Source organism: Notechis scutatus, chromosome 3 (assembly GCF_049901735.1).
Source record: "Notechis scutatus isolate UNSWTSFEM ecotype Mainland chromosome 3, rNotScu1.2, whole genome shotgun sequence".
In the NCBI taxonomy this organism is placed as follows: Eukaryota; Metazoa; Chordata; class Lepidosauria; order Squamata; family Elapidae; genus Notechis; species Notechis scutatus.
In genome coordinates, this window is record NC_142011.1 from 39,134,345 (window position 1) to 39,162,228 (window position 27,884).

A 27,884-nucleotide genomic window follows, 5' to 3' on the forward strand; every position below is an offset into this window, starting at 1 on the left:
TAGCCTGGATTCTAAACCAAATTTAAACTCCTGCTACATCTAAAAGTCTTTTGGTTGGTGGTGGTGGTGTTTTTTCTTCCTATCCTTCCGCGGAGTACAGAATGCCTCCTCGCCGTTCTCTGTATTTCGATAACAAGGCGAATCTAATCCGCCTCGTAACTCCCAAAGAACGCGCTGCCCCAAGCAGTAGCTCGGGCATATCTATGTCGGCGTTTGATTGCTTCCGCCTTCTTTTCCCGTAACGAAATACCGAAACAGGCGCATCGGTGGATGCGACACTTGATTGATGCTGCCTGTCGTAAGAGGATGGTCCGGAGAAATACGGACACCGACTCTCTCGCTCTCTCTCGCTCTCTCCAGCCGCCTTTTTGGGAACGGTAAGAAAGAGACCGAACGGTAGCGTCTGAAGGCTCTTGGGGCGTTTGTGGATTAAAGGTAGACAAGGGCAGTTGAGGAGCCAGAGCCGATGCAGGAAAACATTGAGGCTCTTCTTGGAGGGCAGGAATGAACTAAAGAACAGAAAGGGCTTAACGGTGGCAACGCTGAAAGGGAAGGTTTAAAGGAATTGAGCCAGTGGGGAAAGCTAAGAAGTCGAGGAAGGAGATTTAGGATTGTGGGTCACCGAACAAGGAAGAGGGATATTTATTTAATTTTATTTATTTAGTTTAGTTTGTCAAGCATGTATGAGAAAACAAGTATGAACATAACATGTAAACACATAAGGACAAACTGGTATAAGTATATACATAATAAATGAGTACGAATTAATGGGAACGATAGGACAGGGACGGTAGGCAAGCTGGTGATTTACGCTAGTTGATTTACGGGGTGGTCAACACGCCTCTGGCAGATCTTCAGATGTGGCCCTAAGAAAGGCTTGATGTGGCAAGTGAGTATATTCGTTGATGCTGTGAAGAGAGTTCATTAAATGGTCTGCTGAATTTATTTATTTTTATTTGTTTGTTTATTTGATTTGTCAATCACTTACAAGATAATAGGTATATGTATAAACATGAGTAAGAATGCAGGAAATAGGTATGAATAAATGGGGACAATAGGACAGGGATGGTAGGCATGATGCACGTCCTTTACAGACCTCTTAGGAATGGGGTGAGGTCAACAGTGAATAGTTTAAGGTTAAAGGAGTGGGGGTTAGAAATTGAAAACTACATTGATTTCCAATGCACAAGACTCCCTTAAGATACAGCGCAAGAAAGGTCATTCTGGATTTGCTTTGGGAGGCTTAGACCAGGGGTCTCCAACCTTGGCAACTTTAAGCCTGGTGGACTCAGCCAGGTTTAAAGCCTGGTGGACCCCAGCCAGGTTTAAAGTTGCCAAGGTTGGAGACCCCTGGTTAGACCATCCCTCAGACTTGTCAACTGCAACTCGTAGATCAAGTATGTGAGCTTACCCCGATTTACTTCCTTTTGTATTTTAAATTTACAGGCTTATCTTCCAATTGTTGACAGTGATAGAATATTTAATTTTCCTCAAATATGCAGCTTTCCTTTTCCTAGGGTAACCAAACTAGTGCTCCAAAACCTGTTTCGTTGTATAATTGATTTTGGGCATCTTCACAAAGAGTACTTTGATGTGCATTTTTGCTGATATGTGCTAATTCTTGCCCTATAGATAAGAACTGTCAAGATATTAAATTAATCTAATACATTTATGACTATTTAATGGATGATCTTGGACATGTTTGGAAGAGTGATGGAAATGATTTGTTTGCTCTTCTACCCTTATCTATTATATATATTAATTTATTATAGCTAGCACCCATGACAACGATGGAGAGGACACTAATATATTTATATTTATATATCCAAATTGAAGTGATTTGCTACCCATTTTCTTTCAATGAAGAACTGTTTTTACTAATTAAGTTAATATTTATATTATAAATATTCTATGGCCCATGCACATATTCAGTTTTTTAGCAACTACAATTAGAAGAAAAGGATTTACAGGGATAGTTGCATACAGTTAAAACTGCAGACTTCCAAAGACAAAGAGTAAGTGCAGTAACGAATTTTTACTTTAATGTGCCAGACTCTCTTAAAATTATTGTATAAATTAATCAGCCTATTTAGAGCATGAGCATCTGTGCAATTTGGTGATTACAAGTCTGATTGGCTTAAAATGAGATACTGTTTTATGAAGTTCTTTGAACCCATTTAAATGTGGCATAAAGGCTAATGTTATCTATTGTAAAATTAACTGCACAAAAGATCTACCAACTTACAGTGATGGTATATTAATAAAAATATAACAATTTGTAATTTATTGTTTGACATGACTTTTGCTTTTGGGGATTCCACTGGTTAAAAACTGGATTATATGCCCACACACACTTGGCATTTTTCAACTTTTATCCCAACTTTCATTCCTCATGGTTCTCCATAACTTAAAAATGCTACCATTAAATTATTTGTATTAAAAGGTAATGCAAAACGTTTTCTCTAGAAGTTAATAAAATGTTATCCATATCTTTAGCAGCCATATAGTCTTATTTTAAAATGTTACCCTCCCTCCTGCTTCTCCACTATAATATGGAAATAATAGAGTTCTGCTAACCTACAAATGTTGAATAATTCAGAATTTTAAAGTAATGTCCACATTAATTTTCACAATACATATTCAAAGATGAGCACAATATAGAAGCTTACCCCCTCCCCACACATACACTTGCAGCAAATGACATAGTGAAAGCAGGTAAATCAAGACTGTATCAGCCTGGTCTATAGAGATCCAGATTGATCATAACAAGTTGTATTCATTCTCAGCCTACCTTACTTGTTAGGATTATCCTGAGGTTAAAATACACAGTTGTTGAGAAAGCTATTATGTTTAAAGTTCCTAAGAGAAGAGTATGAAAATAAATTACAGCAAAATCAGATATAACAAATAGAGACAAAAATACGTGTATAAACATTAGTAAATTGCAATATTGTAAAAAGGAATTATTTTAATTTCCATTCTCTAGATAGTGGGGAAGCATTTTTGGTTGTTTTTTTTCCAAAAAAGATGACCATTATTGTGGTCAAGTCAAATCTTTTGAATAGGTTTAATATCAGCTAATATTATAATTCTCATTTAATAGAATTAAAGAATATTATTTTCTGGAGTGTAATCTATGTATAAGGGCCATTATATATCCAGCTTCAAAACAGGTAGGGTTAAAATGTAGAAGGAACTTTGACTCAATTTTATGTACTTCAAAGAAGAAAAGAAAACAAAACTAAGTGGATTACAAAACAAGCCAGATCTTAGATAAAACTTATCTAAGTTTCACAGGTGGATTATATAGTGGAAGGTAGTGTTTGCTTTTTTTCCGAATTTACTTAGATGTGTTTACTTTTACTTTCTTTTTGGCAGCATTTACAGCAAGGAAACAACACAACTCAACTGGTAAGAGACTTGAAGTAATCCTGGGAACTGAATAATTGAACCTCACAAGATTTCTTTGGCTTTTTTGTATCCCGATTGCTAGCTTCTTCTTGACCAAGATTTATATTTTAAAAATAGCGTGATTGCTTTAAAAACTATCCTGGCTTCTGCATTGCTTCTTTCTTCAGGTAACTTTATTATAAAATTTACGGCTCCCTACTCTGAGATAAGGACCAAATAAATAAATAAAACGACTCAAGCAATTACATTAAATTCAGGGATTTAAAAAAAATAAAACGAGAAAGAGCAAGAATGAAGATTCCATGGAGTTAAAATACTACTTTCAATATCTTTAATCATGGTTATTTTTGTTGTGAATAATAATAATATTGGAGGAACTGTAGGTTCCCCATTCTTAAAAGGCAAGGCAAGGGTCTACTGTTGTATTTAAGTTCTGCTTTGAACAAATATATTAATATGATGTAGTAGCCAGGTCTGAGAATAAAGGGACCACCTGCATCTTTTTTAAGAAGAAAAAAGAATGGTTCTAGGGTGCCTTTTATCATTACTCGTTTCCAAACTTTATAGTTGTATCACTGTGGGTTCAAGGAATTTCAGATAATGGGATAGGCATAAATAAAAGAACTAAGAAGAAATTTCCTGACAGAACAGTTATTTGGAGAGGACCTGCCTCCAGAAGTTGTGAATGCTCCAACACTAGAAGTTGTGAATGCTCCAACACTAGAAGATTTTAAGAAGAGATTGGATAGCCATTTATCTGAAATGGTATAGCGTTTCCTGCCTGAGCAAGGGGTTGGACTAGAAGACCTCTAGGGTCCCTTCCAACTTTGTTATTCTATTCTAAATATTGTAACAACTAATTTTTTGGAGTCAAGGGAATCTTATTTTCCAGCCTTTGTAATATACCATTCTTCTGCATAGACAAACAAGCTTGACTTGTTTTCTTGATCCCCATAATTTGCAAATGTACGTGTGCTAGAATTTCTTAATGTTTCAGTAACATGCGCAACGTGCATTATAAATGTTTCTCATTTAAGTTCTTTCTAAACACTTTTTTTAGGTTTGGTGATCAGATGACGTTGGATTCCCAGGCTAATTTTAATTTTTTTCTTCTCTTTGTCAATTGCTACTTGCCACTGATGCAGTGTCCCTCTTTTCCAATACCATGAATGACTGTTGCCCTTTAAGTTCATAATAATGGGACTCAACAACTTGTTAATTCCTAGGACATGCATCATTGCAGCCTACAGCTTGGACCTCCTTTGTACAGTTGCCCGCATCTTAGTTTGCTGATCAGTTGCGGTGTTTGCCACATTCCTTCAGAACAGCACTAAAGGATCTGTGGATGCAGCACTTGGCTAATGCTGTCTGCCACAACATGATGATCCAGGAAAAAGCAGTTGAGAGTGTTCTCTTCTGCTGCATCCTTCTGTTTCCATGGTAACAGGAAGAGGCTTTGAAAGGTAAGAGTCCTGGAGCTGCTCTTTTAGATATTGTGGAGAAGTGAAGATTGATCACTTAAAGGTCTGCAGGCTGAGGTCAGAACCAACAGGGAAAATGGTGTAGGAAATGGTTAAGACTTGGGGGGGGGGGGGAATTAGACCCAGATGAAATGTGTGACAGAAAGGATGAAACTGAGAAGGCCCTGGTTTTAAAATGGTAGTGTTTAAAAGAACTTGAATCACAGGTCAAGGCTAGTTGGTAAGAAGGAGTGCTAAGGATTGAAGATAACTGAAGGGGGAGTGACTTAACAGACAACAGGGCTCTCCTCTCCAGCCAGTGAGGGAATTTTGTGGTTAATGGTTCGATCCTGACCGACTCAAGGTTAACTCAGCCTTCCATCTTTCCAAAGTCGGTAAAATGAGGAGCCAGATTGCTGGAGGCAATATGCTGACTTTGTAAACTGCCTAGGGACAGCTATAAAGCACTATGACGCGGTATATAAGTCTAAGTGCTATTGCTATTACTGGGGGTGGAGGAGGGATGATTACTTCCTAAAACATGTCTGTTTCAATCAGGGTGAATAATGTCCATCGGCCACATGGAAACCAGTTATATTTTGACAATCTCCAGAGCACCTTTCTTATTTGGGACTAAGAATGGATAAAAGGATTGTGAATCTAAGGCGCTCATTTTGTTCTTTAATCTTTCCACGTCCACAGTAAAAAGACTGAAAATTTAGCTATGTCCACTCTGGTGATAACATTGTGATACCAGCCACATATACTTAGGGATTCCTAAACTTTTTGCCATCCTCTGCCTACCATCTTTAGCGTAATGTTAATATATACACCTCTTCTAAAAATCTAAAAGCCAGATGAACACAAATCAATACAATGGGAAGGATGGATTGATTGTAACAATGTAAAAGGTTCCTCATACCATCCTTGGACTCACTCCATCTCTCTCCAAAGGAAGGATACTTTATAGAGTTTGGGAAACCTTGTTCTACAGGCTTTAGAGGGAAGAAAGAAAGAAATGAAAAGCTGGGTCTTACTTATAAAGAGATTTTGTATTCCTTTCCACATTTCTACTAAAAATACACAGAATTGTTGTGCAACATATTTTAAAAAAGTCTAAACTATGCATTTCTTACCTAATTGTACAGCTGAGTTGGCAGTTGAGAAACCAGATGGCTTCAAATGATGAAGACGCCATCGCTTGGTACCAAAAAAAGGTCAGGTTGTTTTTTGAGTTTAAAATATTTGCTCTGTAGTTAAGATTACATCATAGCTTTAAACTGTGGAGGTTTTTTTTTTTTTTAGAATTTGCACATTGTTTAAACCATTGTTAAAAACTGCCAATAGGGTACTTTCAAATGTTTGGGCTTCAGTTCTTTAACAAAGGATTACTGGAACTCTTGTTAAAATATTTGGAGTGATTCTTTTGCTTGGTTTCAGACATAAATCAGGATTTTTTATTTTATCTGTACCTACTATCAGATTTGTATGTGTATTTTCTGTGCCTCATTTTTACATTCAGTAGTTGTACAAACTACATTTGTTGCTTTCTCTATTTGTAATATATTGATAAAACTAAATATTGCTTTCTATATCTGTAGTATTAATTAGTGGAATTCTAGGAAATAACTCAGTAAATTTATTTTTATTTATCAAATTTCTATACCAATATTTGTAAATACTCAAATGTAAATGTTTAAATATTATTTTACTAATACATTGTTAAAAGTAAAAGTAATATATGAGAAACAGCTGCTTTTTTTCAGATTGGAGCTTATGATCAACAAATATGGGAAAAGTCCATAGAACAGACTGAGATGAAGGTAAAAAAAAATTGCTGACAATTTTGTTGAACTTCATTATTCTTTATTTTATGGCCCTATGGAAAGACATGGCTGAAATATGTTGTATTTAACAAATAGAATGGCATGTAAAATATAAGGGATTCAGTGAATATAGTGTTTTATATTGCTCATATCTATTTAAAGTGGAAAGCTGTAAAATATTCATTGACTTTCTACTGTGCAATTGTCGAAGACAGTCCCGCAATTCTTTCTCATCATCATAAGTGGAAGTTCTGTGCTTGATGGGTATTTGGATGCATAAGTGAATCAAGGTCTGAGCTGAAGGAGAAGCATTAAGAGAAATTAGAAAGACATTGTACAGTACTGCAGTGAAGATTTGGTAGCGTAGATGTTACTGACTGGGAACAAGGTGGAACCCAATAGAAAACAAAGTGATAAAAATTATTTGGCTATGATTCTAAACAGCAGATATTCTGTGAAGAACATGAAAATCCTAGCTTTTATTAATATTTAAGTTTGCATGAAAGATACAAATTAAAACTTGGTTTAGTTTCTGCTGTGCAATATTTATGGATGGTCAAATGTCATGAGAAACTGGCAATTAGAGATTGTCAGTGTCAGAGACTATATCTGATGTTTATAATTTTGCTGATGGAAAGTATCCTGTAGAATAAGATATGGCTATTTTTAATTTTTGAAAATTCTGAAAACAATTGCATTTTAAACTACTCTGATTAAGTAATAGTTAAGTTCATATTTGGCTGGGGCTACAGCGGGGAGAAAATGTTATGAAATCTTGCTATAGTCTGAGCCATCAAAAGGCAGATAGAGATAAACCACACCAATAAAAAAGAAACAAAAAATCAGAACGCATGCTTTCCAGCAGCCAGATAAATGGAGATCAACACACAAGACAAACAGGCAGAAAAGTATACACTAATCAAGGAACTTTCAGGGAGAAAACCCTACTCCCATCGACACTGGCAGGGCAAGCTATGGTTTGTAAGCAGGGAAGAAACCCCACACTCACTAGCATTGATGTTGTTACCTAGTTGGGTAATGAACAAACAAATTTAGAGAGCAACCAAGACTCCATAGTTCAACCTGAGTTACATATATGCTCTTCTACTAGAGAAGTATTATTATTTTCCTGGTTATGATAGATATATTCTCAGAGAAATGTCAAGCACTTGATTTATATGGTTTACTTTTTTTAGATAGATTCTGAATGGCAAAGACATGCGGGAGTCCATTTATAAATTATAATGCAGTGGCATTATTGTAGCCAGTGAGATTTATCTGATGTGCAATGATTACTTAGCTTATATATCTTTATGTGAAAAAAGTGGCAGATATTCTCTGATAAAGCATTGCCCTGCGTGATTAATCTTTATGTGGTGTTGGATGACAATTTATAGAATTCTCAGCCAAATGCCCTAAGAGATGGTGGCTCAGCAATTAACATACGGCTGGAAAGCCAGCAGTCCAGGTTCGAGACCTGAACTCCACATGATGGAGTGAGCTCCTATCCTTGCCTCAGCTCCTGCCAGCCTAGCAGTTCAAAAGCATACAAATGCAAGTAGATAAATAGGTGCTACTTTGGTGGAAAGGGAACGTGATCTGTGATGTCATGTTGGTCACATGACTGGAAATGTCTTTGGACAACGCTGGCTCAAGGGCCTTGAAATGGAGATTAGCACACACACACACCCCACACACACCCCAGAGTTAGCAATGACTAGCGGAATAAAATCTGCAGGGACTCCTTACCTTTTTACCCTAAGAGCTGGGAATTGGAGAAGGTTATTCCGTGCTTCCCATATGAACATGATTATGAAAGAGTAATTGTAATAAAATATGTAATCTGTGAGATCAGGGAAACAATCTGTTAATGATAAAATATTCTAATTGTTTATTACTAAATGTGCAGGGCTTCAAAAGCAAACCCAGAAAGAAAGGCCACATACAGCCTGACTTGATAGATGTTGATTTAATAAGAGGTATGGACCATTTAAAAATGTAATCACTTGCGTTAAATTTGCAAAACATTTATATTCTGTGCAGTTGATGACAAGTAATACCTATTATACATATATAGTATTTAGTACTTGTCTTATTTTATTTATAATTTTATTATAAATAAAATGTCTGTTGTGCTTTTTAGACTTTCATGGCTGCTTAGAATAATTAAAAACTAATTAAACCAGAAGGCATTTTAAAAGGTAGCAGAGATTTATATTTAAGCAAAACAAAATATTTCAAGATCCTATGTAAAATTAGTAGTCAGACTTCTTGGTGATCCCAATGTTGAAAGTCCCATTCCTCCAAAGATAATGTTCTGGTTCTGTGTTTTGTACCTAGCTGAAATTTTGAAATATTCTGTGCCCATATTATAAAAATAATCTTTGTTAATAAAATATTTGTAACAGATGACATTCCTACAAAAAATAGGAGAGGTCTGCCAAAATTTTACAGAAGTACTTCTAGCTACCATTTGACAATGCAAGATCATAAAGAATCCTAGAGAGAATACTTTCCTTCAAAAACAGTGTATCCCAGTCTAAAACAAACTTAGCATGCAATTCTTAACTAGATTTCTTAAATGTACAGTCTCTTTAAAGGAAAACTGAACTCTTGCTGATTTCTTGGAAGCTCTCTTGGCAATAGGGCAGAAGTGCTTTGTCATTGTCTTCTGGGTTTTTTTTCTTTTTCTTAAGTGGGGTGGCAGATGCTTCCCAGTCTGACCTCCAATCCTGGCATTTCCATTCCAGTGCTATACCAGGCTTGAAAACAGCACACCTGACTTGTATGGATTAAATTTCAAGTTGGTGCTGGAATCAAATTTCCGTTCTTTTGTCTTAACAGTTCTCATTTTCTAAGAGAATCTTGGTTTGAGTAAGAAAAAAATAACAGCTAATGCCCTTTTCTTGATTATCTTCTAAAGTACTTGTTTTCATTACACAACATTTTCAGGTTCTACGTTTGCCAAAGCTAAACCTGAAATTCCTTGGACGTCACTTACAAGGAAGGGAATTGTGCGAGTTATATTATTCCCATTTTTTAGTCAATGGTGGATACAAGTCACTTCTTGGCGTATATTTATGTGGCTGTTAGTACTGTACCTCTTACAAGGTAAGTAGGGGTAGTAGAAATTATGCTAAGAAAGGATAACTAATTTGGCAGGGTGGGAATGGTAATCATGCTTCCATAGTAATTGTTGCAAAGAAAATTTCTTCTTAATAGATTTTTTTCTTGTCTCTCAGTTTTTCCTTTCATCTTATATATCACTTTCCTTCTTTATTTCCTAAGTTTTATGGTTCTTTAATTTTGTATAAATTATTTGCCAATAAAATTTTATATATTTGGAAAAACATATTAAGATAGTCATATCATTTGCAAGACCTGCAAAAATATTTTATAAACTGCTCCTGGCTGCCTTTTCATATGTGTGAATTCACAAACATTTCTGTATATAAAACACCTGATTTGAAGGCTTTGGATAGCCTCAATATCTATTTCCCTTTAAAATTATTGTAATTTGTATCATGGCAAGTTTTGAGGAAGGGATCTCAGCAAATGCAGATTAAGCTACCATCAAATATTGGATCTGAAAAAGACTCATGGGAGAAAGGAGTAGCAGTCAGTAGTTGGTCCGGTATTAAATTCAGTCCATGATAAATCAATTCTAAATCCATATTTTCACCAGACAGCAACTCAGTGCTAAGGTTACATATGCAGTAGTTTCTGGAGGTTATTATATTACATTTCTTTTATTGTTAGAAGTATCACAACATTTTTGTTAATGCAATTTTTATATGTAGCATTTTTACATGGTATGCATTTATAAGTATAGTACAAATTCTATTTTTACTTGTTAGACAATTCATATACATTTTTTTTCAGTTGTAGCAATTACATTATATTCCATAATGCCAATAGTGAGTGCAAGTGAAATCATTGGACCATTGTGCCTTATGCTACTCATGGGAACTGTGCACTGTCAGATAGTTTCTACTCAGTTATCTAAATCTTCAGGAAGTGATGGGAGCGGTGTTGGTCGAAGAAGGAGGTGAGAGATGAATGTCTATATTTTGGAATATTTTCTTATAATATGCAGGGTATGAACTGTAACTTCGCTTGCACTTTTATTGCCAATTCACTTGTTTTACGTATTCTAATAAGTTACAGCTTTTATATTTAACTTTAAGAATATGTACTAATTCATACTGTTTACATACCACTCTTGAGTATAAAAGTATCAGCAGATTCCATAAAATGATACTGGTAATATGCATAAGCATGAAATATAAAAGCATGAAATAATAAAAACAACCAACTTATTGCTTGAGCATTTTAAAAATAGTAGACAAAAATCAAGGTGATACTAAGTTAATTTTTTGCAGAAATAATTCATTTTGGAGCTTGCTTAATCTCAGAATATTTTTTCCCTTTTATCATCAGAGGCATTGTTAGAGGTTTGGATTTCTCCTTCACAGTACTTCATCAATTTTTAATTTAATGGCTAGTATGACAGAAAATTAAACATGATATCAGCCATAGTTAACTATATATAGTTTAAACTCTCCTCGTTTCATGCGTGGAAGAATTTTTAACATACTTTGTTGCTAACATTTTTCAGAAAATATACAAATGGGGTAGTGAAAGTGAAATGCAGTATAAAATACTAGAAAATACCAGGATCATCAGTTCAGTCTAAAATCAATTGAAACTGTTTGGGATAAGTCTCATTTTCATTATTACATGCATAAATGTGTATTTATTTCTCATTTTGGAATCCTCTCGTTTCCCTGATAGAGCAATTCTGGGCTTATAGATCCTTGTATTAATGGGCATATGCACATATTTATTTATTGTATTTATTAATTAAACTTCTATGCCACCTATTTGCCCTACAGATAGGTATTGTAGACACTTAATTCTTTTATGTGGTATTTTAGCACCCTAAATCCTATGGCAATCTCAAAAGACATATATTTATGAATATGTATTTTATTCATAATTGGCATCTGGTAATATTTATATTCCCTGGTACAGATATGTTAAAAATTCTGTGGGTATGAAGAGGGGAGCAAACTCAAATTTATGCTATTTTTTTTTTAAACTTAGAAAAATACGCAAATTTGCAGGAGGTGACCTCTATGCGTCCTCTGACAAAATCAGCAGAAGTGAAGAGCCCTTGGAGTCCTCATCCAGGATTAGCAGCTTGTTTGATTCAGTATTGCGCCGAAGGAGCAGGGAAGGGTACGTTTGGTAATATTAGTTCGTTTAGAAGATAAGACTGAAATTTTAACTGGATTTTAACTCTAACTTTGATATTGCTCCAAGATTACATCATGTAATTTATTATGGCCAGTTATGTGCATTTCTGGAAAGGATCTGCCAAATTGTCTTTCTAGAACTGCTGGATCTTTCTTCAGTCCTATCTCATAGTTTTATGAGGCAACTCAGGTAGCACAAAAGTTTTCCCTCTTTTATAGATTACAGCAGTCCTGTGAAATAGATTCTATTAAGACATGAATGACTCAAGACTCATCAGAGCCTTCATATTTAAGGAGGAATTTAAATTATTATTGCCGTGTTCATAGTCCAGCATCCAATAGTGTATGTGTAACTTTAATTTGCCAATGTGCACAGTATTTCTTGCTTTATGTAAAAGTATTATCAGGAAGAATGGGATTCCTTTATTTTCTCTCACCACATTCTGTGTCAGATAGATGGCAAACTTCAGCTTTGTGTAACGTAAATTTTGATAGATTTTAAAATAATTAAGCAGAGATTCATTTTCTGCATAATGACGATTGGATTTGAAACTTGTACAGTTTGATTTTCATAATTCTGCAAATTTCATATGAAGAAATCCTGGTAAATTCTGTACCTTCTCAATTAGGTCTTGATTTTAAAAGTGTGAATAAGGAAGCCATGCATTTCGTTCCGTAGGGTGAAAAGGGGAAAACGAGTAGCTGATAAAGGGACCGAAACAGAGCATAGCAGTGGTATAAAACGCAGGATTTCCAGATCTGAACACAGTTTTCAGCGATCGAAGGATCCTGAAATGCAGTTAAACGTAGATAGAAAACAGGTAAAGTTTGAACTTGATGTGTTTGCTGATGCAAATCTCAAATTGTCTCAATATGACCAATAGTGCACAGATTAAATCTTATCCACTCATCTGAATTTGAAAAATATTGAAAACCTCTCCAAAACAGTTTTATAATTATACTATAGATACAGATAATATTACTATCATTTAATTATAGAAAATAAAATATAATACAATTACATGCTATAATTTCTGTATAAAGTTATATTATTGCTTGATAAAGTAAACAATATTTTTTATGTACTAAGCTTAAAATTAACTTCTTCCAACAATGCATCTTGGATTAAAATGATTGTTATAAATTAGTGGTGGGATTCAATTTTTTTTTATTACCGGTTCTGTGGGCATGGCTTGGTGGGCGTGGCAGGGGAAGAATACTGTAAAATCTCCAGTCAGAGGTGGTATTTGCTGGTTACCACCAGAGGTGCTATTTCCGCTACCGGCTCTCCAGAACTGGTCAGAAACTGCTGAATACCACTTCTGTTATAAGTTCTTAAAATATAGGAACTTTGTTTGGACCCAGGAAGAAGAAAAAACCATTTATAATTTTATAAAAGTTCCTTGAACTTTCCTTCAAGGAAATAAGCTTGGCATACAGCAATTAGATCCTCTTCCTTATTTTATCCTCATGGCAGTTGTATGAGTTAAGCTAGGCTGAAAGGAACGGTATGAGTTTCAGAGATGAAAAAATTGAAAACCCAATCTACTAGATCATAGTTTAACATTACTTCTCAGTCATAATGGTGAAAGTATACATGGAATTGGCTTCAGGAAAACTGATAGATGGATCCATAGCTACACAGTTGTCCTACATCAAGTAAACTGGAGTGTTTGTGGAGGAGTTTTTCAATCATGTCATTAGATTATTCATTTCTAAATTGGGCAGCTATATAGCATGTAACATTGTATTACAGTATAGATTGTTTGTATTGGTCTATGTTTGTAGTGCTATAGAAGAAATTGTTACTGGTTAGTTCCTATGGTACAAATAGGTTGCATGAATGTGAAACCATCTCATCCACTTTATGTTAATCCTGATTAATGTTCTTTTAGACTATTTCTCGGCATTCAGGCATTTCTGATGACTTGTCAAGTGAGGAAGAGACAGATAATGCGGGTCAGGCAGTTTTGCTGCGCAGAAGCGTAGAAGGTGGCCCTAGTATAATTGCAACTGAAGATCAGGGCAAAAAGTCTTCTCTTATTTCTCCATCTGCTTCAACAAATCAGTCCGTATCACAGGTAAATGTTATCAAAAACTGTTATTTACTTAATTAGGCAACAAATGCATTTCACTTTAATCAAATTAAGAAAGAGATTAGGTCAGCCTTCAACTGTTGGGTGCTCCATTTGTGTTGGTACAGCAACTCCTAGAATTACTAATTAAACACACCCATATCTGCAGGACACCAGAAAAAAAGTGTAATAATTATTAATCCTAACCCTGAACTTGTAGATTATATTCTGTCATGTTTATAATTTATACTCCTTGGTGTTTATTTGGGGATCTCTGGAAGCAAACTGAAAAATTATTGTTCAATGTCTCTATATTCTGTTTTTAAACAAATAATCTTAGATATTTAGCATTTCTACCCATTTAGAGTCCATTTTTAAAACAAAACCAATTGTTGGGCAGAGAAGATTTGGCAGAAAGGGCCATTTAGTACTACTACAAAATATCATTGGAATTATATTTTAACTGATTTGTATTACTGCCTCGGACATACTTACATAAGTATTTCAGGCGAATTCTGCTGGATGAGGTCATGGGCCATATAATCCATTTTTTTTGTATCAGACAGTATATGTGTAAAGCTCAGAAAAATGGTCTGGAAAGCAACAGCCCTTCTGTCATTTGTCAATTACACTGTCTATGATTCAGGATATGGTAAACATCCATAAAAATGATGGCTGTTGATAACCTCATCCCCCATGAACCTCTCCCTGTTTAAAACTATCCACATAGGCCAATATTACTATAGCTGCCAGCACTGAATTCCAGTTTAACTATGTACTATGTGAAAAAGAATAGTGTTTATTGGTCTTGATGATCATAATTCATATAACAATGTGATATAGGGAGGAAATCATATTCATAGCATATATAACATTCAGTTCTTGGTTGGGATTCTGGGCATCATTTAGGATTAGGTCCAGTGTTGTATGCCTCCTTCTTGACTTCATAACTAAGAGTTCAAAAACAAAATAAAGTATCTAAATGAGTATTTCTGAACCATCCATCTCTAGTTAGGAAGGTAAATTGTTTTCTTATTAACTGCCACTCTCCCAACCTGATTAGGAAGTTCCCTGAGTTTTCTATATATAAAAGAACCTAAATATTTTAATCCTTGGATTTTATATGTATGGAATCTGTGGATATTGCCCTTTCACTCATTTGAAAGATCCTGATACTAAGTCACTTGCAAGAAAAGATCTGTCCCATTGTATTCCTCCAGGCAGCAGTACAGAAAGTTGAAAAATAGGGAAGAGTGAGGGTTTTCTCTAAGAGTTGATTCTCTTCATAGATATAACAAGAGAGTGCAGTTGTGTGTGTGTGTGTGTGTATTATATATGTTCCTCGCTTACCAATCACAATTGGGACTGTCAACCCAATCACTAAGTGTTGCGGTGATGGAGTGAAAAATTACATGACTGCACTGGACTTATGTCATTTCTACTTCTGTCATTAAGCAAACCACCACGGTTGTTAAGTCAGATGTTACATTGTAATTTCACTTTTATGTGAAGACCATTCATTCTGTTTGGTGAAAGTTTAATTGTGAAGTTTGCAAAGGCTGATCATATGACCATGAGGTGCTGTGATAACCATAAATACAAGGATTGGTTGCAAAGCTGTTTTTTAACTATTATGACTTTGAATAGTCACTAAACAAGGCAGTTGGCAAACAAGGACTACTTATAGACCTATATAGATTAATCTTTTGAATAAGTGCAATACAATACAATATTGTATTTTTGATACAGTATATGAAATCTTTTTCGCTTTGAAGATTGTCTACATTTTAGTTCTTCATTCTTTTTGTGATCTGAGGCAGGTCAAGGAGGTTGTGAAATCTATGCAAGATTCGGACAGCTTGGTCGAATCAGAACTTGAACTAACAATTCCTCAAGAGGTATTCAGAATTAAAATTTACAATATATCCTGTGTGAAGTGAAGCTACTGGATGCAGCTGATCCTTTTTATTATTATTATTCCGATTTAAGATTCTTCTCAGCATCATCTGAGAGTGGAGCTGGAATGACATAGGCAACGAACGTTTTAATCATGTTTGGGGAATAGACACTGGTGACCTGACTCACATTTAATGGTAATCCTAATAGCTGAGTTTATGCAGTGTATTAAAACAAAACCAACTAGCACATTCACATAAGGACAGAGTATGTGGATGCTTGCAATTCTCAGGCTCTTGTTTGAGATCTCCGTAATCCTTGAGAATTGTGCTTTTGAAATTGAACAACAGGAAGTCAAATTACATCAGCAAAAAAAGTTCTCATTAATCTGAACAAACTCTCCTTCATTTCTCAGCTGTTGTGGAGTGAACTAAATGCTGATATTTCTGTAGAACATTCATGATTTAACACTAGTTAAAGTATGAGCAGGACATAAACTCATTTGCAAAACAACATTTTTATGTTTCAGAATTAATCCCTATGGAGAAATATGTTCCATGTTTTTGTTTATGTTTTTTTTTAATATTTCAGTATTTTTGGAATCAGGAAGTAGGTATATCTACTCTGTCATACCAATAATAGTGTTATCAGTGCATCGTTCTTGATTAGTGCTTACTCTAACTTTTCTGCAGCACTGGTGAATTAGAATATTTGACACTAGCATTTTGTGGTATTTAGAAAGATAAAGGGTCCAGTACAAACTTGTGTCAGACAGTTTTCATGATAAAGTACGTTACTGGGATTTTGCTGGTACTTTTTCATGGGACTGGGCTTTTTAAAAATTATTTATTATTCGGATTTAATATAGCCACCCATTTCAGTTGCCTGTACCATTGTAACTTAAATGAGCTAAAAGATTGCACCTGAGTAACTTATTATGATATAGGTCATATATAATTCAGTGACTGATTTTAATTGAATAAGGATTGCAATAATTATTTTCTGAACATTTCCTCATAGGAGTCCAAAGCCCAATATAGTAGTGAATCTCAAAGCGGTAGTGTCTCTCATAGAGATTCGGAGAGTACTCGTCATGACTCTGAGACAGAAGATATGTTGTGGGATGATTTACTTCATGGACCTGAATACCGATCCTCTTTCACCAGTGACAGTGAGGAAACCAAAGGAAAAGACAAGAAAGCAAGCAAACGAGATCTGAAGGATGATGTTTTCCAGCAGGTCTGTTAGATGCAAACCATTCCCCCCCCTCCCCTTGTGATGGTAACTTAATCAAATAAAACATCAGGGAGACAGTACCAGAAATTCCTCTTTAGTTTCTCTGTCAACAAGTTGTGGTACTAGTTTTTTTTATGGATTTCTGTCCAATCATATACAGTAAGATCATGGTGCCATTTTATCTGGATAAATAAAATGGATTTTTCAATAGAGATGGTTTACCATCCAGCTGGAATACAAAAAGTTTAATTTAGGTATACTGTAACCTGTTGTGTGACCACAGGAATATGGAATTAAAGCAAAAGTTTTCAGACATTGATTGCACATTGATGAAATGCAAGATTCCACATGTGCGGAGACAGTGATTTGGAACAGATGGGGGCACTCATATAGCATCTCTCTTGGTGACTTCTTAAAGAAGCTGACTTTTCCTGGGCTTATATGGGGGAAATCAGCAAATCCAGTAAATATCTGATTATTATTAAATACTGTGTGCCTATCTTCATCTAATCTAAACCAGCTTTTCTTGTTTGAATCTGGAACCATGGCTGTAATCTTTCCAGTGTTAGGATAGTAGCATTAACTCAAGGGCACTAAAAAAAGTATTCTTGATTTGATAGTGCACTATTAAATTTCTTACCAAGTGCCTTCAACCAAAAGGTAGGTAGGATTATAGCCATTTATTACATTATAGAAAACATTTAATATGTCTCCCTATCTCTTGCCATATTTCTTAATATCAATATCTGTCCAGCACCACAGTGATGTTATGGCCTGCCTTCACTCCTCCAATAATATCCCCAAAACCAATCCTCTCCAAGATGTGGGACCAAGAACCTGTCAGTGTCCTTACCATGAATCCCTGAAAGGAGAAGTTGGGTATCCTGAAGCACTTTATTTTTTTTAATAAACTTTATTGCATTTTTATTACATTAAAAAACATAAAAATATATATCATTCAAGAACAGCTGTTTGTGGTGCTTATCATATAACAATCATTTGTGCAATATTTACAAATATTAATTTGTGCATAGTTCTTATTCTATCTATATTCTATATTTAATAATTGCCTATCCTTAATCTGTCTCCGATCTATCCAGCTATAGCATTGTTCCCATACCTTATAAAATATTGAAGCTTCCTTATCTTTTAAACTCAGTGTTAGTTTATCCAGTTCAGCACAATTCACAACTTTTTGTATAACCAGTTCCTCTACAGGTGTATATGGCTGTTTCCAACACTGGGCAAAAGCAATCCTGGCAGCAGTCAATATGTGTAATAATAAGTATTTTGTACTCTTTGCATATTTTTTTTTGAAGATCCCCCATTGAAACACTTTAGCCCCAACAGCTCTAGGCACCAACAGGGCAACCAACCCAAATCTCACCACAAGCTTCCACACACGAACCTTAAAAATAGCCGTTCAAATACCCGAAGACCCCGAGACTTCCTCCTTTGCTGTTTCCAGTAGCAGGAGGAGGGCTCCCCTCATTCATCCCCCACCAATTATTCCCTTTACTTTCACCCAGAGGAAGAAATCATACCATTTACCATGGTACTCAGCATAGATGGACCTACATTCTCTTGACAATAAGGAGTTGGTGATAAAAAAAAAATACTGGGGAAACCCCCTGGATACCATGCTATCTGGAATATACTAGTATCAGACACACCTGTTCATAATTCTTGTTCTTGTAATTATCAAATATTTCAGGTTTCTGTTACAGACAATGGGACATTGAAATGCTCAATGAGGATAGAAATTAGACTTGAATAACATCTATGCTTGCTCAGATAGGAACCATTTTTTGACCCGTATGAAGTTAATGGCAAAAGTTTGCTCAGAATCATTAAATGAGCTGTTTTGAAGCCATTTTCCCCATATTAAAGAAAGGCTTTCCAGAATATGGCATCAGTATGTATTTTTGTTCTTAGAACCACTTGTTCTGGCTGCAGAATACAAGTCCTGCCTCTACTAAAGTGAGTGCTCTCATCTGGGAGGGGAATGAGTGCAAGAAAGTAGACATGTCTGTTCTGGAGATCAGTGGAATCATCATGAGCAGGGTAAGGATTGTGCCCATTCAATATATTCTATATATTCTTATAGAAAACCTGGCAGTTCTATTCTGTGAAGCTTGTTCTGCACCCACAAGCAAAGTATGTTCATTTTTGTCTGTCTGTCTGTCTGTCTGTCTGTCTATCATGTGTGTCTGTCTCTGTCTATCTGTCTATCATCTCTGTCTGTCTGTCTGTCTGTCTGCCTACCTACCTGCCTACCTACCTATCACCTATCATTTATATTTCATATTTCTAAACCACCCATCTCTGTCAGAGAGAGGCTCTTGGTGGTTAATACAAGAATGTGAGGTTTGGGGGAGAAATACAGTAGATATTTTAAGTTGGAAATTCAGTGGGTTGCATTTTTGAAAACTATAGAAAATGGTTTTTATATGATTGCAAATTTGCATGTATGCCATTTTGCAGTCTCATCTTCACTGAGTTGAATCTAATGTTGAGATTTCCATTCTTACTTAACGCTGCATTTTTAGATACAACACGCTAATTCATAATGTAATGGTTTGCATATCTCAATGTACAGTATGTAAACTATGCAGTGCTGATACTGGTTTCCTCACTATTAGGTCAATGCTTTTCACCAAGGATCTGGTTATCAGTGGCTGGGCAATATTGTTACCATTGGTTTAGCTTTCCTTCCTTTCCTCTATCGACTCTTCCACTCGAAGACCTTTGAGCAGATGTGGTCCTTGACTGCAAGAGAAGTTCTGCATATCTTTTGTGGGGGTCCTCCATTCCCCCCTATAATCACCCTTGCAATGATCATTTTCCTGGAGCGCCTCTGCCTCACCTGGATGTTTTTCTTCATGATGTGTGTTGCTGAGAGGACTTACAAGCAGGTTAGTCCTAGTTGTCAAAAAAATAAAACAACCACATGACTGCCAATGAAAGCACTGCTCTTGGTCGCCATCTCTTGTTTTTGCCACACAGTTGTGTCGTGTGGCAAAATGTATATATTGTCATTATACTGTATGTTTCCCTATGACAAACAAGCATCAGTTTCCCTTATTATGTCATTCCTGTTCTAGAGAAATATGTATCATTAAAATGTTCTGCAAAGCTTTTGAAAGGTAGCAGTCAGAAAAGATCTGTCTGTAATTTTCAAATGATAACAGTATGCATGTAATTTGCTCTGATTGACACTTTTCTTTGCAGAGATTTCTGGTTGCTAAACTATTTAGTCACATTACTTCTGCTCGGAAAGCAAGAAAATACGAAATCCCACATTTCAGACTCAAGAAAGTAGAAAACATTAAAATCTGGTTATCCCTTCGCTCCTACTTAAAGGTAAGCGACACAAAAGCACTGTAATCTCAGCCTTAAACAAAAGATTCAGATTGTGGAGACAATCTTAAGTTGCTACAGAATTAGACTGTGAAGAATTGCAGTACGTTTTTTACTCTTTATATGCAATACTTCGTTACTTCAATTTTGGATGTTTGTTTTGCCAGAGGCGAGGCCCTCAACGGTCTGTTGATGTAGTTGTATCCTCCATATTCTTACTGGCTCTTTCCATTGCTTTCATATGCTGTGCACAGGTAAGAACTCTAGTCTGTTTTTAGAGATAATAATAACACATAAAATAATAACACATAAAATAGGATGGATTTATATTAAGATGAAGGTGATGTTTGAGAGTCTCCAAGGATTCCCCCCCTCCTGTTGGTAATTTTTGTAATGAGATATATTTTTGCATTTTTATATTTGTCTGAAAAGTATATATGTCTGAAAAAACACAACCCTGATGTGGCCTTTAATGAAATTGAGTTTGACACCCCTGATATAGATTGTATAAATAAGGGAAATGTATTCAGTCTTGTTACACACTTTTGAAAACCCAAGGCCAATCTATTTCACCATGTTTTGTTCATACCGTGGCTTTGTAATCTGTGTTTAAATTTCTCATTAGAACAATGAGATTTTATAGGATTTCTATTTTTCTGAGCACATTGCACACCTTGATGCGATCAACACAATTAAAGGTCTTTATATAATCAATGAAATAGATAGTGATTTCTTTTGACATTTTTTGGCTTTCTCAGTTACCTAGTGTGCATCAGCAATAATGTTTGTGAGCCTTTTTAAAATTCAACTTGAAAACTGGGGTCGCTTATTCCTTATAGGGCTCTAAACTGTCTTAGAAGATCCTAAGCATTATGCTGCTAGAATTAAGGATATTGTATGATACTTCGCACACTTGTTAGTCTCCTTTTTTGGTTTGCATGCATGCATGTGTTCATTCATTCATTCATTCATTCATTTAATTTCTATAGCCACCCATCTCAGTCAATGATTCCGGGTGGCTTACAATTCAAAAAAATATATTACAATTAAGACACTGAAAACATTTTAAAATAATACAAATATAAGAACAACCAAAATAAAGATACATATCAGCCGAGATACTTGACTAGTTAGCAATACCGTCAGGAAATTGGGCCTTTGATATACAGTATGCAGCACTTCATCGAAGGAAAAAAAAGTAGGGATAGTATCTGAATAGTACTTGTATGGCACACCATCATAATGACCAGGGCTTATTAATCTGGGCTACGAAAGGTCAGGAAAATATTCTAGAAGGCAGTGAACAGTCCTCTCAAAAGTCCTGTTTCAAAAGTACGTAGACATAAGCATGAAGTTGTCAAGAGCTGAAGACAATTTAAAACTCCCCAAACTCTCTTAATCCTATTTGGGCATGTATTGATTGTTTCAGGTAGCATTACCCAGAAGTCATTTAACCTACACTCTGCAATTATAACCATTTATCCTTTTGATAGTAGAAGGCATGAAACTCACCTGGTTTGCATGCTGAAGTTAAAGTGAACAGTGAATGAACAGTGATTCTTTTCTGAATTTTGTGATTGGACAATATTAACCATCTCTAGTCAAAACTGAGAAAGATTGTACTTGCCTGGTCTGCTTCTCTGTCATTGTGCTGTAATAGATGCATTCAGGGATGGGATTCAAATTTCTTAACAACCGGTTCTGTGGGTGTGGCCTAATTTGTGGATGTGGCTTGGTGGTCATGGCTTGTATGTAAATATTATAAATATTTATGTAAATATTGATTTTTTTATTAAAAAGAGCAACTTTTACCCCAAAGCAGGCAAAGCAGGCAGGCAGATTGAATTGCTCACAGAATCACAGATTAATTTAGAGATCTATCTATCTGCCATTGGCTACCTGAGTCTGCACTGAAAAGCTTCAGTCCTAAGGAAAGTTCGGCTCTGCTTTTAGATTAGCTAGAAAGCAAGAAATCCAAGGATTTCCTGCTTTCTAGCTAATCTAAATCTCCTGGCAGAGCAGAACAGCTAATGGTTGGGGAAAAAAAAAAGGAAAAATAGCAACTTACCAAACCAGGCAAGTTGGATGGCTTGCATGCCAGGTAAGGAGTGAGTGGGCAGGGAGGGGCCAGCCAATGGAGCGATTTGCTGGTTCTCTGAACGGGGGACAATCATGTGTGAGTGTTTGCAAAAAATCATCAGCTGTGCCGCCTAGACAGCTGACAAGCGCTGCGCTCCTGTGCCCAGCGTTTGAAAATCCTCGTTTCCTGCTTTTTCAACCTCAGCTGTGCCGCGCAAAACAGCTGAGGAGGGAAAAGCAGGGAATAAAGACAGCCTAGAGCCTGGGGAGGTGGGTGGGCCAAACACCGAACTGGTTTGGTGTCAGCTACTCTTTGCAGCTACAGGTTCTATAGAACTGGACCGAACCAGTAGCATCCCACCCCTGGATGCATTGTAGTGCTATGAAGCATATTGTTTTGTTTATCAGCTTGTATGTCATCTTAAACCTTGGGGAACTCTAGATACCTTAGATACTGGAACAATTTATAATATTTTTTGCCAAACTTTTTAATATTTCACAAATTTATTGTACTGTAATTTATCCTAACTTTGACCTGGAAAGCTGTGGATTAAAAGATAAATGTGTCAATTGAGTATGAGAAAATCAGAAGATGGAGAGCTCAGCGTCTGCAGTTAGGTATCTGAGGCTAGAGAAATTTGGATATGGACAGGTACAACAGGCAGGATAGAGAAGGATCAGTGAATGAAAGGGAAAAAAATCCCTGTTATTCTGCAAATGCATCCTTTCCTGAATGTTTGAACTAACCTGGCTTTGAGAGCATATACTATTGTGCTAACATGTAATCCTCTTAGATCTTCTGGACAGAGGGGTGTTCTTACTGTGAAATTATTAAGCAAGCTCTGTTCTAGAGCAAAGATAACTTCCAGTTTGTTTGCTGATTGCTGTGTTATTTTTATAGGTTTTAAAAGGTCATAAGACATTCTTGAGTGCTGCTTACAATTGGGAATTCCTCATTTGGGAAACTGCTCTGCTCCTATTCTTGTTGCGTTTGGCATCCCTAGGCTCTGAAACCAACAAGAAATATAGTAATATTTCAATTCTGCTTACTGAACAGGTACTTTTGGATTTTTTGTTCTATTTCTCTGACATTACGACAGATCAATAAAGTAATATCTAAAAATAATAAGGTAGCAAGGTAAAATACACATTTTCAGTTGTTAACTTGCTGTTTATTGTGTTAAATATCCAGAGGCTGTCTTCTGGTGGTAACAGATCCCTGAACTGTTCATAAAGTATTAGTTACCCAACATGTAAGCTTCGGTTTGTCAGTCTTGAAGAAAGGCATGTTTTAAAACCAAGCATTTTAAGACAAAGATCAAAAAGTGGATAATTTTGTGGAGGCCTTTTGCCTTGTGTATGAATTATAACTCCAAGATACAAGGTTGTAGACTTTTTTGGGGAGGAGGAGCTGTAAACAAATTTCAGTATCTTAATTTTCAAAAATGCCTGTAGAAGCTAAACCACGGGCACTATTTGATGAACATTGAAGACCGAAGTGATTTTATTAAAAGAATAGGTCTTTAGCGACTTGTATCTTCTTTTCCTTTAGTTTGCCTGTAGATAAATCTTATAAAACAAATTATTCTTTATTAAAAACTACATACTTATGTAATTTTTTTTGCTCTTGGTCAGGATTCTTAAAAGTATATTTCAACTAAAGGATATATCCAGGGGTGGGATTCAAAAATCCCAGCAACCGGTTCACTGCCCAGTTGCTGGGTAGGCATAGCCATGGTGGGCGTGGCCTACCGGAACTTGCAGGAGGGCCGTTTTTCACCTTCCCCAGGATCCGGAGGCTTCCCTCGAGCCTCTGGGAGGGCAAAAATGGTCTCCCCCGGGGTCTGGAGGCCCTCCAGAAGCTGGAAACAAACCTGTTTCTGGAGTTCCAGAACTTCGGGGGTTGCCTTCCCCAGGGTCTGGAGGCTTTCCTTGGGCCTTTGGGAGGTGAAAACGGCCTCCAGAAGCCGGAAGGCCTGTTTTTCACTCTCCTAGAGCCTCTGTGCAGACCCTGCATCCCAATCGGGTTGTGTGGAGATTCCTGGGAGGGGAGGGTGGGGTGGACAGTGGTTCAACTACCAATTCGGTGAACCAGATGTAAGTTAACATCTGGTTTACCCAGACTGGTGTGAACCAGCTGACTCCCACCCCTGGATATATATCTAAGTTTTATTTAGAAAATCTTTTCTCTAGAACCTGTCATCACCTTTCAGGCTAATAGGAGAAAAGCAGCCATCGCCTCCCCCTCTTTCCAATTACGGTATATATTTCATGATCATACTGTTACCAAGTTTGACTTTGTATATGAGTATATACAGTGTTTTACTGTTCTATATTTTTTTTAAAAGCACATCATACCGTATTTTAGCTGTTGCTTTTACTGGTTACGAAAAATGATGCAATTTATAAAAGTTGATTTTGTTAATGTTTATGCTGTGAAGGGAATATAAAGGAAAGTTTAATGGATATGTCATCCCTGCCATTACTAGGCAGAACCAGATTATTAAAATGGCATAATTTAATAAACGCTATTTAAATAACTCTCCTGCAGATAAACTTGTACTTAAAGATGGAAAAGAAACCAAACAAGAAAGAGCAGCTCACACTAGTAAATAACGTCCTTAAACTCTCCACCAAACTCTTGAAGGTAAAAATAAAGTAATAATTTGCGCTTCTTTACCTGTGTTCTTCTGCTACATTTTAAAAAAAAGATATTTGATAATCTTTTTATTATATGAAAGCAATACTGCTGCATTATAATTCTGTTTCATAACCACAGGAGTTAGATACACCATTTAGACTATACGGTTTGACAATGAATCCCTTGATCTATAATATTACACGAGTGGTGATCCTATCAGCAGTCTCTGGAGTTATAAGTGATTTGCTGGGCTTCAATATCAGAGTAAGTGTTGTTTAGTACTTGTTGAGAATAGCTCAGTTGTCTTTTTCTAGTGTTGTCTACATAAAGGCTATATTTTGTCTGCCATAAGCAGAACAGAGTAATTGTGAAAATGAAAGTTACTTGCTTCAGATACGTATAATTTCCAGAGTGATAACTTTTAGTTCTTAGGTATTTGGGGGCACTTTTGGAAATTGTGAAATCACTGTAATTATAACCCAAAAAGTATTGTATGGTTAAGCACAAAAGGCAAGCATCGTATCAGAGAATCTAAGTAAATCTTGGGTATGTATCCATAGGCAAACTGTGTATATGATTCTTCTTTGCAAGAAAATATCTAGGGTGCAGTTAGAACTCTTCAAGGATGCTATTGGGGCAGTAGGAATCCATGATAGAGATCCAATTTTTAGGACTTTAGGTATTCTTCAAAACAGAGTTTAATCTGATGAAGATACCATGCTAGAAAGCAGGGCACCATGACTTCTAGTCCCACCTCAGGCACAAAAGCCATTTGGGTTACCTTGGGCCACTCTCTCTCAACCGAACGAACTCACAGTTTGTTGGGAGAATAGGAGGAAGGAGAATTAGGTATGCATGTTAATTTGAGTAATCTATAATAAAAACAGGATAAAAATAAAAATAAATGAGGTAATATACACACAGAGATTAAAACCTTTCTACTCTTGCTTATAAAACATGAAATAAATATATTGGGAAGAGAAGTAAAAACAGCAGAGAGTGTTCCTTTTATTCATGAGTTTTACCAATGGATTTTGCTTTCACATGAGTTTAAAATTTATTTTCTGATTTTAATGTTTACTTTATTCTCTTTTTTTAGTTATGGAAAATCAAACCATGAGAAAGATGCTGCAGCCCATGTTTTGGGCAGAAACATTCTCTGCTGTGCTACATAGGCTTGGCATGGTCATTGAAGGTGCTTTTCTAATTATGCCAGTCCTCACATCAATACAAATGCCGTATTTTTCATATATTTTTTTAAGAACTTAGAATTAATTTTTCATTGAGGTCACAGCTTGAAGAGATGGTTAAATAAAGCTTAATAAATAACTTAATTCTAATGTGCTCATCTTAGTTGGTTAAACCAGCTGCTCCTATGGAGCAAAGCAATATGAATTTAGATGTCTTGCAACAAGGTTTATTAAACGAATAAAAAAAAGCCAGCATTATTCTGGTCTGAAACTGCCTGTTAAACTCACTGTGACTATAAGATAAATATTGTTATTTGGTACCTAATAATAATTTAATATGGTGTTTGTTTCTGGCAAGTTCTCCTATTTTCTGTAAGTTACAGTTGACCTACTTTTTACATTTCAAAATGCCTCTGATAGTGTTTTTTCTTGAATGATAGTTGGGCCTGCTTTTTTTTTTCTGTACTGGGAAAGAATGGAATTTATTCCCACAAAAGAGGCACTACAAATAGCCTCTTTATAGTCATTTTACAGCTCAGCTTTCCATTGCTCAGTAACACAAAATAGCAATAACAGAAGGTGGCTAAGAGTAGATCTGCCATACACCAGAGGGATTTAATTTAAAGATACTATTAGAATTCACCAAATAATGATCTGAATTAGCAAAGCAGTTTATGATAAAATAAAAATGTTGATATGCTATCGATGTTTTACACAAAGCAATTGGAAACTCGTGTTTTTGCTGTGATAAGTAATATTGTTAATTGCTAACAATTAGCACCTTGATGACTGGGTTGGTTCTGAGAAATTTTTACTGAAAAGGTTTGTTTAAAAGGTTTACATTCCTTCCCCAATTGTTAGAATTGTGGATATATAACATTTCCTCCTATATGTATTCCATCTTCCACCTCCACAAATCAGTTTATACATATGTTTTTTCTATCTGTGTTATGTTGCTAAGTTCACAGAATAAAAGTATTAATGGGCCTGTAAAAGGAGTTACCAAAGCTTGGCTGCTATCATTAGCATTTATTTCTTAATCTTTTCTTTTTCAAACAACTCATTTTTTTTTCTGGAGGCAACATCTTTAGAATATTCTGTATTATATATATTCTGTATTATATATAAAGCTATTATTGGCATTTTTGTAAGCTGCTGAAGGAAGTTGTATGATTGTTACTAACATTTAATTTCAAATACTAAGACAAATAAAACAGAAGTCAAGAGAGAAGCCAGTGATGGTTTGCTTTGGGTTTTTTCCAGTGAAAAGGATATGCTTGCAAGTATTTATTGCTAGCTGTAGATTCATACAGAAATGTCTGCAGAATTAAGCCGCATTGTATCAAAAGCCCCATCCCTTTTGTACATGTGTGTGATGTTACAAAGATCATAGAATAGTGAACTGTTAATGATTTTTTTTGAAGAGCCTCAATCACAGTAAGGATGTAAAAA

General features: G+C 35.8%; 1 protein-coding gene across 3 annotated transcripts; it reads left to right on the forward strand.

The window, feature by feature from the left end:
- The first annotated feature begins 256 nt into the window (after positions 1-256).
- Positions 257-27,667, forward strand: PHTF1 (putative homeodomain transcription factor 1). 3 transcript variants are annotated; one of them, XM_087959575.1, is made up of 21 exons: positions 257-377; positions 3,379-3,411; positions 4,638-4,874; positions 6,020-6,088; positions 6,638-6,694; positions 8,607-8,676; positions 9,650-9,808; positions 10,580-10,745; positions 11,804-11,938; positions 12,635-12,776; positions 13,851-14,036; positions 15,851-15,928; positions 16,947-17,165; positions 19,098-19,226; positions 19,805-20,077; positions 20,394-20,525; positions 20,690-20,776; positions 23,503-23,658; positions 25,153-25,248; positions 25,381-25,506; positions 26,342-27,667. In XM_087959575.1, exons 4-21 carry the CDS (start codon positions 6,044-6,046, stop codon positions 26,360-26,362), a joined length of 2,277 nt encoding a protein of 758 aa, XP_087815701.1. In that variant the 5' UTR covers positions 257-377; positions 3,379-3,411; positions 4,638-4,874; positions 6,020-6,043; the 3' UTR covers positions 26,363-27,667. The 3 variants fall into 3 exon arrangements, with proteins under 3 accessions (XP_087815701.1, XP_026530948.2, XP_026530942.2); XM_026675157.2 differs by having other exon boundaries at positions 288-377; positions 4,472-4,874; XM_026675163.2 differs by lacking the exon at positions 8,607-8,676 and having other exon boundaries at positions 282-377.
- The last annotated feature ends 217 nt before the right edge of the window (positions 27,668-27,884 follow it).

Bases quoted from the DNA above. Each gene is read 5' to 3' on its own strand.
- PHTF1 (XM_087959575.1), top strand. From the start codon at position 6,044: ATGGCTTCAAATGATGAAGACGCCATCGCTTGGTACCAAAAAAAG. The intron at 8,677-9,649 runs GTATGGACCATT...CAACATTTTCAG, and splicing joins AGATGTTGATTTAATAAGAG to GTTCTACGTTTGCCAAAGCT. The intron at 9,809-10,579 runs GTAAGTAGGGGT...ATTTTTTTTCAG, and splicing joins AGTACTGTACCTCTTACAAG to TTGTAGCAATTACATTATAT.